The sequence below is a fragment of the Myotis myotis genome, unplaced genomic scaffold (assembly GCF_014108235.1).
Source record: "Myotis myotis isolate mMyoMyo1 unplaced genomic scaffold, mMyoMyo1.p scaffold_m19_p_7, whole genome shotgun sequence".
Classification (NCBI taxonomy): domain Eukaryota; kingdom Metazoa; phylum Chordata; class Mammalia; order Chiroptera; family Vespertilionidae; genus Myotis; species Myotis myotis.
Window position 1 is genome coordinate 15,939,921 of NW_023416379.1, and position 16,596 is coordinate 15,956,516.

The 16,596-nt window shown below is 35.9% G+C and overlaps 1 protein-coding gene across 2 annotated transcripts in view; it reads left to right on the forward strand.

The window, feature by feature from the left end:
• NKAIN2 (sodium/potassium transporting ATPase interacting 2) overlaps positions 1-16,596 on the forward strand; it is a 797,410-nt gene that overhangs the window by 379,560 nt on the left and 401,254 nt on the right. For both annotated transcript variants that reach the window (XR_004968975.1, XM_036318143.1), the window contains exon 2: positions 9,982-10,119. Coding sequence is in view for 1 of the 2 variants with exons in the window: in XM_036318143.1 (XP_036174036.1) it covers positions 9,982-10,119 (138 nt within the window). In the remaining variant the exon portion in view is untranslated. The remainder of the gene's footprint in view (positions 1-9,981; positions 10,120-16,596) is intronic.

The following is a 16,596-nucleotide window of genomic DNA, read 5'->3' on the forward strand; positions in this document are numbered from 1 at the left end:
TTAATTAACTACTCAATGCTGCAGTTTCCTCATCTGTAAAATGGATGTAATAATGAAACTTACAAATAGGTGTGTTATAAGTATTGAATTAAGTAATGCATATAAAATTCATGATACATAGCAACCACTTAATCAGTGTTGTTTATCATTAATATCTCATTCAAACAGCATAAAACCTATGAGGGAGATTAAATGTTTACAGCCATTTACAGATACAAATACGAAGGTTTCTATGCTAAGTAACTATAATGACTAATCACTGCATTTTATATATTTGCACATTTAGTACACATACAACAGGTCTTAAGACAATGGATGAAATAAGGACTTACTATCTATGAATACCTATTATTGGTGTTAGGACATGCTAGACTTGTTTAAATCATGTTAATTATGAAGCTCCCATTTTCTCTAGTTTTACTACGAATTCATATTGGGATGGAACTGAAGAAACCAAATGGCCTATATAGAAAATAACATTTGGCTCTATAAGGCTGAAAAGTATAGGCTGCAAATTACAGCATTTTTTCGCTGGCCTTGCTCTGCAGAGACAACCCTGCCTGACTCCATACCTATATTTTACCTGTCAACTGAAGAGGCACTCTGTAGACGCTGAGTTTCACAATGTGGTCATGTTCATACATTTTACAAGTTGCATTTCTTGTCAAGAAGAAAATAAAATTCATCATGTGGTTAATTCCTAGCCTCTGTCAAACTAACAGTCCAGATAAGGTCAACATTACAACTGGTTTATAAATCATATCTATCCTGCAATGCCTGTTTGCTTTTTCATTTCTTTATAATAACAGGTGACAACACCATCTTACAGCTTAACAAATGCTGTATGTCCCCATGGTTCTTTAAGACATGTAGCTCTTTGAAAGACTCCTCCTCAGATGTATACAATATCACCTGGTCAATAATGAATTCAAATTTGAGAAGCATCTATGCTTCATCAAAAGGTTCATGGTGGGTGAGGAGTATTGTGTGTAATGTGCATACCATGGCAATTTTGAAGCAGCTTTCAGATGCATTTTTAGGAATGTTAAGAAGGAGCTGATGAAAGTCTGTCTTCCTTGTAGAGGGTGAAGGAAATAGATCACCCTATGGACAGGATCGAACTACCTGTTAGTACTTCTCCTAGCCTTTGAAGTTTTTTCTAAGTTTAAAACATTGCATTTCCTCAGCTCATATGGGTTCAAGGCAGAACAGCTTCACAGAATAAAAACTTATATTAATTTTCAAGGTATTAATTTATGTTTATAGCAGGGGAAGTGGACCAAGAAACTATTAGGAATTGAAGGGTTGTATTAAAAAGTTCACGTTCAAATTTTATTTAAGAGCAATTTGTTGAAACTCTTCTTCCGTATTATAAACTTCAGAGCTTCTAGTACACAGACATCTCATCTCAACACCCCCTGCCCTCTGTCAAGGCCCAATCTTTAAACATTCAAGTCAAACTTTAAACATTACCTGGAAGTGTGGAGAACAATAAGCCACAGTGGGAAATAAGCATCAAACTTCTAATATTGATTAAAGATTATTAACTTTTTAATATATATTTCCAAATCTTAGTTTGATTTGTGAGGGCAAGCATAAGTTACTTTTCTTATTAAAAATAAGTCTGATATAGAAAAAATTTATAGTTATTCCAACTAGCTAGTTACTTCTGATGAAATTGCTCTATAAAATAGATATAAAACCTCCTATATCACTAAGTATCAATTACACTGTGAAATGTGAAAGCTGATATCACTCAGTAACCTTAGAATGAAACTGAACCTCAGAACAGATGCTCAGTAGCCAGGTTGGAATGACTCATTTTTGTACCTTTTCAGTATTGGAAAATTATTTTTAATTTTGTTCTAGATATATTGAGGGATGATTTACAACAAGTGCATCAATAATGTGAACAACGTTATATGTTATATAAGTATGCCTGTTCAGTGATTACCACAGTCAAAGTAATGAACTTATCCATTGCCTCACATGGTTACCTCTTGGTAAATTCTTGAATAGGTCCAGCATCAAAGAATAGTCCTCAATTTTCAGTTGGTATTTTAAAGTCTATACCTTCTATAGTCTTGGTTAATAATTAATATAAATATTGTTTGGATTTTTGTATGCCAGCCATTTAAAGTAGTGAATAAAACACTATTCCAACCTTTAATATGTTTAGAGTCTACATATAAATCGTGTCATTTTGCATACATTATAACAGGTTGATAAAAGTCACTGCATAAATATCACAGTGTTATATGGACAAGTCCACATCTAAAATATGTAGACATATACGCCGAAACCGGTTTGGCTCAGTGGATAGAGCGTTGGCCTGCGGACTGAGGGGTCCCGGGTTCGATTCCGGTCAAGGGCATGTACCTGGGTTGCGGGCACATCCCCAGTGGGAGATGTGCAGGAGGCAGCTGATCGATGTTTCTCTCCCATCGATGTTTCTAACTCTCTATCTCTCTCCCTTCCTCTCTGTAAAAAACCAATAAAATATATTAATAAATAAAATAAAATAAAATATGTAGACATATAAATTGTATGTATGTTATATACATGGATATCTATAATTATTGACATAGATATTGACATGTAGATAATAGAAATAGATCTAGATATAGACATATAAATTTCTGTAATTCATAGAAACCCATTGAGTTTGGTTCCTTTCTAGTACCCAAATATGCAAAAATTAATAGAAAGATATGTAATTTTCATTGTTAGTTAAACTTTAAATTATATCTATGTTTTAGATGCAGGTTTATAATTTTCAATAAATAACTTGATCTATGATTATTTCTAAAAATACAAAAAAAACTGTGAAACATTTTATAATTTTAAAATTATGATAGCTCTAAATATATTAAAATAGAAATATATCATTTCTATGGTCTATTTTCAATACTATTATGTACAAAATTAGTTAATTAAAATGAGCTTAATGCAGGACTCCTAGCACATATCATTACTATAAAATATACCTGATTTTAAAGAGTAACTCAGACTTAGAACTTTGAGAATGGATACATTGAAACAACCTAAAATTGCCACCTTATTTTAAAATAAGATAACAGCCGAAACCGGTTTGGCTCGGTGGATAGAGCGTCAGCCTGCGGACTGAAAGGTCCCAGGTTCGTTTCCAGTCAAGGGCATGTACCTGGGTTGTGGGCACATCCCCAGTGGGAGATGTGCAGGAGGCAGCTGATCGATGTTTCTCTCTCATCGATGTTTCTAACTCTCTGTCTCTCTCCCTTCCTCTCTGTAAAAAATCAATAAAATATATTTTAAAAAAATAAGATAACATAAGGGAGTTGAGGTAATTTTGTTTGCTTTTTCTCAAGACCCATGATTATTTTCTTCCAGGAAAACCATCAGTGCAAGTAATTAGTAGACTGTGCTTACTGACCAGGCTGATTTCTAATTCCCACCCTGACGCTGCTTGATTCTCTGTGCATTTACAAGACTATAATTACAGACGAGGGCTTAGATGTTGCTTGACCAGCAAGACTGGCCAACCTTCTGGGAGCAACTGGGAATGGGAGAGTGGCAGGGAGTGCAACGCGTGGTGATGCCAATCAAGCTGCCTGACTAATGGTGGACCTGGCAGAGCTCAGGCAAAGCCTGGGGGTTGAAGTCTGAGCCTGGCATGGTTTCCTTCAAAGCAAGATGTGAAATGTGATTATCAGTGAAGCAAATAAAGCCAGTTCAACTAGAAATAAACAGACAAAAAGTAAACAAACAACAGCAACAACAAAAACCCCTGAGATTAAAAAGGCAGAGCAGGAAATACCATTTTGTGACTTTTTAAAAATCTGGATTGCGAGTTTTATTTTGTTGACTTGATTGTTCACATGTGAAGCAAAATATGTTGTGCATGATTTAATGTAATGTCTTTTATGAATCTAAGTCAAATTCTGTGACCCATAATACAATACTCATAATGACACTTCATATAAAGAAATGGTTTAAAGACTTTTATTGAAAAATTACTCCTTAGAATTTTTCTCTAACATTTTGAGTCATCTGTCAGATGAAACTCTATGTATATGGCTGGAATGTGGCTAGCTTCTCACTGCATTCATGTAAGGGATATTCTGTATATGTCTATATATGTATCCCTATCAATATCGATATCCATATCTCTCTATACATATGCATACACACACACTTTTTTTACTTACCCTATTTTCTGCAAACTCAGTTAAATTTGATGGATAGCTTTAGACTGTTTTTCAACTGTTTAAAATATACAAGAAATCTAATTGAATGTTTTATCAATGATATTTTACTACTTTTTAAAATTGAATTTTTAGGGAGAGAGAGGGAGAGGGAGATAGAAACATCAATGAGGGAGATACATCAATTGGCTGCCTCCTACAGGAACCCCAACAGGGATTGAGCCCTCAAGCCAGGCATGTGTCCTGACGGGGAATTAAACCCGGGACCTCTTGGTTCATGAGTTAACACTCAACCACTGAGCCACACCCGCCAGACAATATTTTACTACTTTTAACTTAGAGATGATATGATTATGGTTCAAAGCTTGGACTCTAGGTAAATCATCCTCACCAATTAACAGTCATATAGCCTGGAGCACTTAATCTCTCTGTCTTAATTTTCTCATCTTTAAAATGGAAATGATATTTTATGTTTCATTAAACTTCTGTCTGTAAAATGCTTGGAATAGTGCTCTGAATAGTAATTGTATATATAAAATGTGTGTGCATGCAGACAGAGAAACCAGGTGTATGATTTAGGAGTACTTGTAATGCTTTGAATTTCAAGCATAAGGTATGAAATACATTTCATAGCTTGACAGAATATATCATTTTGAGCCTGTTCGAGTTATCTGTGCTACATTAATGGAGTCTATGGTGGAACCCCTAAAGCTGATAGTGAACATCATCTCTTATTTCATTCACCCATGGACAGCCATAGGCGCCTTTTGTCAACAGGAAAACAAGTATGATGACTGCCTCTTTTCAAAACAGAATCTCCGTATCGGTGTTCAATTCAATACGATGGCCACTTTCCAGGGCACAGAAGACGTGGTATATTTACAATCCCCAAAATAATGTACCTCAGGACAAATTCTAACGTGTTTCTCTAGGCATCTAAACTACTATTCTTTTGTGTTCCTAGTTGCAATGTCTGATATAACCCACTGCCACAGTGACTGCCAGTGCATGGTCTTGATCTTGATAACATTCGTGCTTTCATTTCAACTCTTGATTGGCCTTTAGCAGTCAGTAAGTGAGGCTGTCACTCTATCTCCCATCCTTATGAAATTGAATTTTATGAAAGAGACATAGCCTAGAGTTTGAGAGGTTTGATTGACATCTTCCAAATGGCTGCCTTGCTTCAGTCACGTAAACGGTGCCCTGGAAGGGCTGGTGTCTTCCTGTAAGCAGGGAAAGAGCAGATAGGGGAGAAAGAAGACAGGGAAGACCCAGGCGCAGGACTCTATGGCACCCACTGCTGTTCCCTGAGATAGTATGCAGCCCCCCAACTCCAACCCAGTTAGATAGACAGCGTTTGCTAAACAGGGAACACTGATGACAGTAATTACATTGTTAATCCACTGCTTCAAATGGGGAGAGGGCAGGAGTATTGGAGGGACATTTTACCTCGTTTTGAATTCACAGAACAAAAATCCAAAGATATACAAGTGTTTATTAAGACCCAAGCTGAGAGCTACCTAGCCTTCACTTCTCTGATAATGATATATGAGGCATGTGTTTGGACTCTTTATCAGCTTTTCAGAAAAACATATATGTCTGCAATTTTACCTAGTTGACAAATTTCAAATTCTCCAGATGGCAGCTTTAATATGTTTAATATGATTGTGCTGTTCAAAAATAGCAATAGAGTTATCTCTAGAGAAAGTCATTTGCTATGAGAAGGCAGTACCATATGAAACTAAGAACATTGCAAGCTTTTTTTGGTACTTGGCTTTCACTGAGCTCTCGATGAATAAAAAGTCAGTACTGAACAAATAGCTAATGCTAATGATGAACTTAGCAACTGATTCTACCGAATTCCTAAAGTCCCTTATTGAATATAGTCAACCCATTCCTCATATGCGTTTCCCTGTGTTGGTAATGTTAGCCACATCGGGATGTTTTTGTTTGTATGTACTTGCCACATGAATAGACTTGGAAGTGGATTAGAACCAAATACATAGATCTATAGTGAGGGTGTCATTTGAATAGCTACACCTGGGCCCTCTTGAGAGTTTTGAGAATTTCCGCCCTAAGAACCATTTCAGATATTAGCATATCTCATAATATAAGGCTGATTCTGCCAGATAACATAAAAATTGTCTGATTCATCTCATCACGTATTCCCAATCCCACACTCACTAGTACCTTACTTAGGTATGCTTTGTGTTGCTCAGTACTTATAAAACATCGTCAAAAGTCATATCTGAACATGACAAAAATGGATAATATAGTCAGTCACATTAATGATCTAAAAGAAGAGTATAAAGTATATATCTCCACAGATGCAGAATTGATAAAGATCAGTCCCTATTTATATTAAAAAAGTAAAAAAAAAAAACCTCCTCAGTGATAGTGATGGAAGGGATCAGAATTCTTTGTGGAAAGCACCAAGTTATAATAATAAAAGCATACTATGCTAATTAGACCGGACATCCTTCTGGACGTCCTTCCAGACGACCTTCCGGAAAAAGCCAGGACTGCAAGGGAAGCCTGGGTCCCGGGTGCCTGATGGCGGCCAGAGAGAAGCCCAGGTCCTGGGTGCCAGAGGGAAGCCGGTGCCAGCAGCAGGGGGAGGGGGGGTTGGGGGGGATGGAAGGCCTACTCTTGCATGAATTTCATGCATCGGGCCTCTAATGCATTTCTAATAGGTTGGGGTTCAGAAACCAAACACACAAAACACCCCACAATTTATAGAGAGCAAAATAGACCAGCATGAAAGAGACATTCCATAAAACTTTTAATATGAAAATCACATACTCAACAGCAGTATATATATGTTTTCCAAGGCATATGCTAGTACATATATTTGTAAGTCAGGTGATTGAAAGAACACAAAATTTATATATATATAAACACACAACAAAAGGTCCAATGAGAGAAAGGGGGATAACACTGAGAACATGGGTTGAAAGAGGCAAAGAAGAAAATAAAATGAGCAAAACTAAAAGGAGGTTTGCCTTGACCCATGATGGTCTAATGTCACGATCTGACAAGTGTGATCAGACATTCTCTGGACTAAATAAAGAAGGTAAAAATGTAGTGTGTCCTGTAACAAGCAGAGGTCAGCAACATAAACTGTGAAAGCATTTTGTTTTGGAACTAGGTGTGCCTGGAGGTCACACAGTAGGGACAGACACAGGGGCCATGCACAGAGACTACATTTCTGTTCTAACACTTACCACTTCTCAGACTTCAGCGGATCACTTAGCCACACTGTCTCTTAGGTTTCTTACTCTGAAAAATAGGACAATAATAGTTATCTCCCGGTTTTGTGCAGAATCAATGAGACAACACATGACTTGGAATAGTGTGAATGCCGAGCACAAATGTAGTTTAACAAATATGTTTTCTCTTTCCCCCAATCCCATACCCCTCCCGGTAATTTTATAATTGATGCACTTCCTGCTGGAAGGGATTCTTGGAAAAAACTATAACTACTTCTCTAAGTCATTACTATGATACTCACTGATTTTTTTTCAGCGAATCTTCCATTTTTTCAGTCATAGCTCTAAATTACACAATCCATGCTAAAGCTATTTATGATGGCTAGTAGGGCCAAACAAAAAAAGATGAAAAGGAAGAAATATTATAAGTGAAGAATTGCACATTAACTTATTCAGTCTGCATAACCTTGTAAATAATATTTGATGACACTATTAGTTCTGTCATGTAAAAAGACTGATAAATGTTGATGTGACTTTATTTTAGCTTTGCAGTCATAGCAAGTATATTATCATCTATATATTCTTTATAATTAATGATGGTAGTGCTATTTTCTTCCATAATTCAAACATTAATGGGGATTACCCGCTGTTTGACTGATGTGCTTCATCCTCTCTACTTTTTCCCTGTTGTGTCCCCACAGTTATGATGCTCAAAATTTATAGTTTAGATTCTCCTTGCTGCTGTTTTACATCCCTACTCACTATTTATTCATAGGATATGGATAAGAGAAATCTCTGTTAGAATGAGCTTTTACACAGATGATTAGCAATGGTGCTCTGAGAATCACCACCTATTTTTTATACCATTGATGTATTCCAACAAGACACATGTAACACCACCTAACATCACAGTGGGTCTCCTTTTTAGGGAGTATTAACTGCATGGTCACAGTTGAAGGACTGTTTCATCAGAAGGCAGTTCAAGGCTGTGAGTCTGCAACTTCCATGCCAGTCTGGTTATTAATCAGTGAGAACATTACTTTCCACTGTTGGGACTCTGTTGGCATTTGTGAATTTATATTATGCAGGCTAGAACAGACTTAACTGCTGCTTTTGTAAGCATTGCCAAGTGAATTTCACCATTGACTAAGTGAAAATGAAGATTTGACTAGGCAGGGCTATTACGTTGCAACCATGACAATGGTACCCAGTGTGCCTTAGGAAAAACAGGTGCTGTGCTAACAGTTGTCGTGAGCTTCTTTTCTCTTTCACTGCCTGATGGAAAAATGTGCTGCTCAGCTAAAGAAATTCAGTGGGACTGATGATCATTCAAGCGGTCTTTAAACTGAACTACATGGATTTCATTGAACAGTTCAAGGGTTAGGATGTCCTTCTGACAAGAAATTAAGTTTAAACCATAGTGATGTTGGTAACGGGGGTTTTACAAATAATTTTCCTTTACAGCCTGAGTTAAAAAAAAAATTGTTGAATCTTTGTTTGGAATATCAGGTCCTTTCACAGTGTTTTAATTCAAACAGCAGTTTATTGTCATTGCACCTGGGGCAGGCAGGAAGAATAAAGCTAGGCTTAAGACACCCCTTCCCCCTTGCTTCAGTAGATCTGAAGAGAGACTTGCCAGCTATCCAGGTTTCACTTTTCAGTATAAAATGCCACTTCTGGACTAGAACCAATCTTAGTTTTATTTATTTGTTTGGGGGTTTTTTTGTTTGGTTGTTTTTTTTTTGGTTGCTTAGTTGATTGGTTTGCTTTCCCCCCTGACTGCGTATCTACATGTGTCTTCATTGTAAAACTATAAGCACAGATGAATGTAGGAGAATTTGAAATGACTTCAGTCCCTTGCTTTTTTATAACAGTAATGCTTTATTTTTATTTTTTGTTTCCATTGGAATAGAAAATTAATTCCATTATTTAATTTTCTTTTAGAGCCCTCCTTTTACCTGGTTACTGTAGCTAACGGGGTATGACAAAAAGCCATGTTTGATTTACAATGCAATACTCTTAGGGTTAGAAGGACCCTAGATATTAGTTGGAGTCCTGCATTTTGCAGATGAGGAATCAGACCCCCTAGAGAAGGGAAATGACTTACTGGGGGCACTGCAATTGCTTAGTGGCAGATCTGCGTGTAAAATTCAGGCCTCTTGACTTACTCCATAGTTCTTTTTCTTCTATATCAGCCCCTTTTGTCCTATTCCCTTATATGAGGACCTTGAGCAGATACTAACAACAAACCCTTCCTGTGATCTCTCCGAAGAACTTTCTGGTTGATAAGCTAAGTGCTTGACAGTGACTATGGCAATATACGTAATTTATCCTGTGACTGCACAGATGACATCCTATGAATACTGCTGGAAGCCTCCACAAACTCAACACTGAGAGGATTGTTAATGTCTATGGATCCACAGCTCCCATAGTTTTCATTTGAAATAGACCTGAAAATGTCATTCTCACTGTTAAAGACTAATGCCAGATATGGGTACCGCAGTTATAATTGCTAATTATGTGTCAGTGAGATCCAGTGCTTTCTTTCATCAGTGTGCTCACCTGTATATCCTGTTTTGTTATTCTAGGTTTGTGTGCTGGAGAGGCAAATATTTGACTTCCTTGGATATCAGTGGGCTCCTATCCTGGCAAATTTTGTACATATTATTATCGTCATTCTTGGTTTATTTGGAACTATTCAATACAGACCTCGTTACATAAAAGGAGTAAGTACCCTTCCAACCTTTTTCAAATGTTACCGAAATAGAGAAATATATGAAAATGTCTTAAAATTTTATATGCATAACGTCTCCTTAAAGTAAATATGTTTGTTTTCATAGTTTCAAATGACATCTACAATAGCTGAAAATGTCAAGTTTAAAGCATATGACAGTGAATGTAATCCAATTGTTTTCATGAAATGTACTTACATCAGATTTTCTTTTGTAATTAAAAGCAGAATTATGTCCCTATGCTTATAAAGCATAAAGTCATAGCCTCTGTCTTAATAGATTGAATGGGAATGTTCCCATTTTAAAAAATAATATTTAAAAACTGAATAAAGATAGTTTAAATTAATACAAATGAATTTATAGTTTCAGTGCGAACATATTAATACATATTAGGGTTAAAAATTGACATGTTGCTGGAACCGGTTTGGCTCAGTGGATAGAGCGTTGGCCTGCGGACTGAGGGGTCCCAGGTTCGATTCTGGTCGGGGCGTGTGCCTGGGTTGCGGGCACATCCCCAGTGGGAGATGTGCAGGAGGCGGCTGATCGGTGTTTCTCTCTCATTGATGTTTCTGGCTCTCTGTCTCTCTCCCTTCCCCTCTGTAAAAGGTCAGTAGAGTATATTTAAAAAAAAAAAAAATTGACATGTTTGAAAGCCAAAAGAGCCTGGACCAATATCTCTGTGTTCTCCATGATTTCCTTTTTGGCTCAGAGAAAGTATTTTGCATTCCCACTCAAGTTAAGCTTACTTTACATAAAAGTGAAATCCAACTGTGTTGCAGTTGCTATGGGAACCATAACTTAGGATTTTTTTTACTTTTGTATGTGCCTCAGATCTCAGCTATAGCTCTTCATTAATGTCTTTTTTTCTGTCTCATCATTTTTTTCTCTGTCTTCTATTTTAACAAAGGAAAAGTCTGTAGGCATTTATTTAAAATTATACAGTGAGTTTGTGGTAAAAGTAGATGTAGAAGATAGCACAGGTGAAGCCCTGCCTTATTCAGCACAAGCCGGCAGGTTGTCTGGGTTTCAGGAAGCCCTCCCACACATAAAAGGTGCCTCCCATGACCTGTTCTCTCTGTCACCGGGAAGCCAGATAACGCTCCTTGGTTCAGAAATAGGCAGTATGAGAGCAACTGGGGCGCAGACATTCACTGTCTGGTTAAAGATGAGCAAAGAGTTCATAGTCTTTTCAAAGTGCACACCCAGAAATTGAGTGCATGTTATATCTAAGGCTGTGCCCATGCAAATCTCATAAAAAGACAGATGTGTTCTCTTGCAGAGTGAAGTTTTTCATTGCACAGGATATTAATAGTATGGTTCATTTTTTTAAAATATAAGTTGTACTTTGATCCAATATAGGCACACTCTTATAGGGTTTGGGAGTGAAGTCATAATACCTGGATTGAAATCTTGCATCTGCAAAATTTTGTGTGACTTTAATATTTTTGTTTATTGATTGAGTTTAGAGCAAGATAAGAAAGGAGAGAGAGAGAGAGAGAGAGAGAGAGAGAGAGAGAGAGAGAGAGAGAGAGAGAGAGACCTTGATTGATTTATTGTTCTACTAATGTATGCACTCATTGGCTGATTCTTGTATGTGCCCTGACCGGGGGTCAACCCTGCAAACTTGGCCTATTGGGATGATGCTCTAACCGGCTGAGCTAAACTTTGTGTGACCGTAGAGAGCATAACCTCACTGATCCTTAGTGTCCCTATCTTTTAAATGAAAGCAATAATTATATTAATTCACATGCTTTAATTAGTTTATATATTATAACCAATTATATAAAAGATTCTTAACTTTTATTAATAAAAGATTTGAGGTTTCTCCATGATTTTATTCTTACAAAGGATGCCACTCTGATCATTATACATATAGATATGTCTTCTCCATTTCTATGAGGTTCTTGGGACAAAAATCTATGTGTGGATCTAAATGTTTGTACAGCTGAAACACTTGGAGGTTTGTTTTGAGGAATAAATGAGATATTCTATAAAATGTCCTTAGCACAAAACTTGGTGTTTAAAAATTTGTCAATAAATGTTAGCTATAAGAGTGTTTGCTCTCTTTATTGTTATTATTATTTGAAAATAATACTAAACTGTATAGATTAACAATAGGCTGGCAGGCACTTTAAAATAGAGTAAGGTGTTCCAAGCTGTTAGTTGAACTATTTCTGGTCCTTTTAGTCCAAGCTGCTGCAACTCTAAAATATGGTACATGATTTCTGTGTATCAAATTATAATCCCATCCCTGTAGATAAAATACATACCCACAAATCTTTTCAAGACGGGCTGCTCTCTCTAGCATGAAAGGTAAAAAAGGATGCCATAGGACATCTTTAAGATTGTTAGAACTTCTGTGTAGTTCAGAAAGTCTGAAATCTTTCTGAGGTCTTAACAAGGTGTCTTAGAGCTACATCTTTAGTTTGATCTTGACTAGCAGACAGCATTTTGAATTTGATCTTTTCCTTGAGACATTGTCTTACTTGGAAAATCTCTTGACAGCTGGAGATACTGTAAATGTGAAACTTTTATTTTTTAAATCAGCAAGTCCTGAGTTGGAAAAATATCCTGTAAATTATACTTGAAAAATGAATTGTTCTTTTTTTGATAATTTTTCTCTTAAATATCATGTTATATGTGTTTAAAAGGTGACAAGTAACACTGTCAATTCTTTGCTTGAAACCCCGTTAGCCTGGCCCACAAGGTTATAGGTATGTTCTCTGTCTTCCCAGTTACTGCAGGCTCTGGACAGGCTAATTGTTCTGACAATTGTCTTCATGAGTCCCCTTGGCCCCCGCCCTCTGAAACAGCTTCCTTATGTTGTTTCTGACTCCACCTATAGTCTCCTTGCTGCCCTCTGGCCTCCACCTGCCTTCTTGTCTCCAAACTAATGCTGAGTGTTTTGGGTTTGTGTTATAGTACCACTCAAGTTTTAGCACCAATTTCTGTTCTAGTTACCTATTTTGGTGTAATTTCTGTATAACAAACCATTTCTGTATAATTGAATTCATGGAATCTGGTGGCTGTGATACCATGTTGAAAGTCAAAAGTGCAATCAGGAAAATAGATAATTTGCCATAAAAATGGAATTAAGATTTTTCAATTTCCCTTAATATTAAAAAAAAGAAAAACAACAACTACAATTAAAAGACATTTCAATGGCATCATAGATGCCAAAAATTTTGATCAGTGAAGGACTTGGTTTTAACATCTTATCAAACAATTTGAAACTTATATGACCAATTCATTGTTCATTCTACCAATTACACCAATGTTATATGTTATACTACATAACATAATACATAATACATTATGCTGTTTTTATATATATTATGCTATTTCCATGTCATTATCATAAACAATTCCCTATTTTCTCCACAAAAATTCCTCATCTTTACTTGCAATTTAATTCGTTAGGAAGAATTGCCTAGGTATAATGAAATAATATGAATAATTTTAAGGCTCTTAATATATAACTGAGAATTGCCTATCCCTAATTATTTTACTGAATTTTCCTCCCACCACTGTACAGCAGAGTCTATTTCACTGCACTCTGGCTAACCTTGAATATTATCTGTTCTCACTTTTGTTAATCTGATAGGAGAAGAAAATATATTTTAAATTGCCTTTCTTATTTTTACTGAGTTGGGCTTTTTCATATGTTCATTAACCATTTTTATTTCCTTTTTGGGAGATTATCTTTTGGTGTTCATTGTTCATTTTCCCCCTGGAGTCTTAGTGCTTATCTATATATGGATCACATAGTAAAGATATTTGATATTTACATATTATAAATTTTCATTTGATAATTATTATTTTTCTCTTATTAAAATTAACTTTTCTTTCTCTTTGAGATTTCTTGAATTGCTTTAAACATTATAAAATGTATATATTACTTGAAAAGGGTAATGTTAAGCCTTCATTATCTTTGGGTCTAAATTTACTAAAACCAAAAGGCAGATACCCTGAAATAGAGTCTAAGAAATGCATCTCTTTCTACATTTTCTATTTGTAAACATTTTTATTTATTGATGCAACATTTTACTCTATGTTTTGTTTTGTTTTGTTAACTGGAAAAAAAAAGCCCCCAAAAAGCATGTTGGCATCATCTGAAACACAGAACACATGATCAACAAATAACATGTAGAGAGTATTGGTATATTTAAGAGTAAAGAAGAAATTTAAAAAAAAATTAAAACAGTTAATTGAAACAGGAAGTCATTAGTATTCTTTGAGGGCCTCTGGCTTTCAAGGAGTATAATATATTGAAGGAAAATGAAATTGATTATTTCAATTCCAAGCAAAGGAAACCTAAAGCCAGAATTCATAGAAAGCATCTAAATTGTGTAATTCTCAACAGTATCAGTCCGCATCCCCCTCAAAACAAAACAAACAAACAAAAAACCACAATTAACTCTGGTGAAATAATTCATGAATAAACACATACATGGCTCCCATGAAAGCATGACCTTATTTTACCTTATGTTATAAGTGGAATTGTTTAATGCATCTTTGTCTGGGCCTGAAGCAAGCAAAATGTGATTTGGGATATCTAATGTTTATTATGAATGACAAGAAGATGTTAATGAGTAGAACTGCTTTAAATTTTCTCGAATAATCTGAGGAGTGTGTAGGTTTCTAATTGCTAATGGCAGAGCAGTGTTCTTGGTGATATTGCCAAAGGACATGATGCTAATAGCACGCAAAAACATTTCCTTCCTTCCTTCCTTCCTTCCTTCCTTCCTTCCTTCCTTCCTTCCTTCCTTCCTTTCTTCCTTCCTTGTTCCTTCCTTCCTTTTCTCCTTCCTCCTTCATTCCCTCCTCTCTCCCTTTCTTTCTATTTAATGAAGTTATTTTGAAAGAATAAAAAATACCTTATACAGTTTGAATCTACAGGCTTGATCAAAGAAACCCAGTCCCAAAACTAGCTATGAATTAAAAATAGCTAAAAATGTATTACTCAAATGTTATAAGAATGTAGAAGAGTATAGCATTCCAAAATCAAGGTAATATTTGTAAGAATCATATATTTTATTCTTGCCACTTTCATTACCCTCCACCTTGACACCTTTCTCTACAAATCCTATAAACCTCACCTGAACTTCACAGCACTTTTGCCTAAGCCCATATGACTAGGAATTGGTAAAGTTAGGATGTGCACCCAGATCCTCTTAATTGCCAAACCCATGCTGTTAACCGCTGTATTGAACTGTCTCCTAGGAGCACAGCTGAGAGGGCCATGATCTAGCTGAAAAATTTTGTTAAGTTGTTGGCAAGTTTAAAATCCATTATGGAATTTGCAGTTGGAAGAGCATTAGATTTTAAATTGTGGTCGGCCAGCTTTATATTAAGGATTACATTTTTAACTTTGTATTTAATGAAGAAATGACCTCATCTATATATATATAAAAGCCTAAGTGACTGTTACGACTGGACGACCAGTAACTATAATGCGCACTGACCACCCCAGGGGCCAGATGCTCAATACAGAAGTTGCGCCCTGGTGGTCAGTGCACTTCCACAGCCAACCTCCTGTGATCCTCCCCGCCAGTCTGCCCTGATTGGCCTATCTCCAGCCAGGCCAAGGGACCCCACTGTGCATGAATTTGTGCACTGGGTCTTTGGTGTTTTAAGAATTAAGAACAGAAAACCCTTAGTGATAGATATTTTAGTCTTGGGGAAGAACAGTATCACAGGGTATCCTTAATTTCCAGAAATTGATGTTTAAATTATATTTTATAGCAATAAACATTTTGATGTTGACAATGCTTATGTACACATATATGCATATATAATATAATTTATATATGATGTATAATTATATATTAAGTATGAATATATAATTATTTATCCACACTTATTATTTGAAAAGAACTTCAAATAATTGATGGGAGAATTTATTTCTATGTAATTGAAAAAATACCCATAATATATACCAAAAATATGTATGTATATTACATATCTAATGGAGATTCTTTCCTGGACATCAGTAGCTAATCCTAAAATCAAATGAATGGGGAAGGTTAGATTTTTTGTATTTTGTTTTGTTACTGAAAACCAGGAGATTAAAATAATGTGGTTATAGCTAATTTGATAAAGCAAAGCTGTGATGATTAACAAGACAAGCCAATCTTCATAAATTTTAATTCTTTGTGTTTTAAGAGCAATAAACTGTTAGGCTATGTGTATCATTATATCCCATTGATTCTTCCAAAATAATGAAAAGAACTGAATATTCTTTCAGTTCATGTATTACGGTTTTAAATGGTAATTTCAGCTTATTTCTGAGTACCAGACTTGGTTCCTTAGTTTGGACCACAATGGCGTTTTGTTTTCTCTGTTTTTGTTTCTGTTTCTTCACCACAAAGTATCTCTCAAGGTATGGCATGTGCTTGTCGATGAGCTCTCCCCGTTGAGGAGGGCACAGAATAGAAAGACAATAGTAAGGCGTTTTCAGACAAGGCTTCA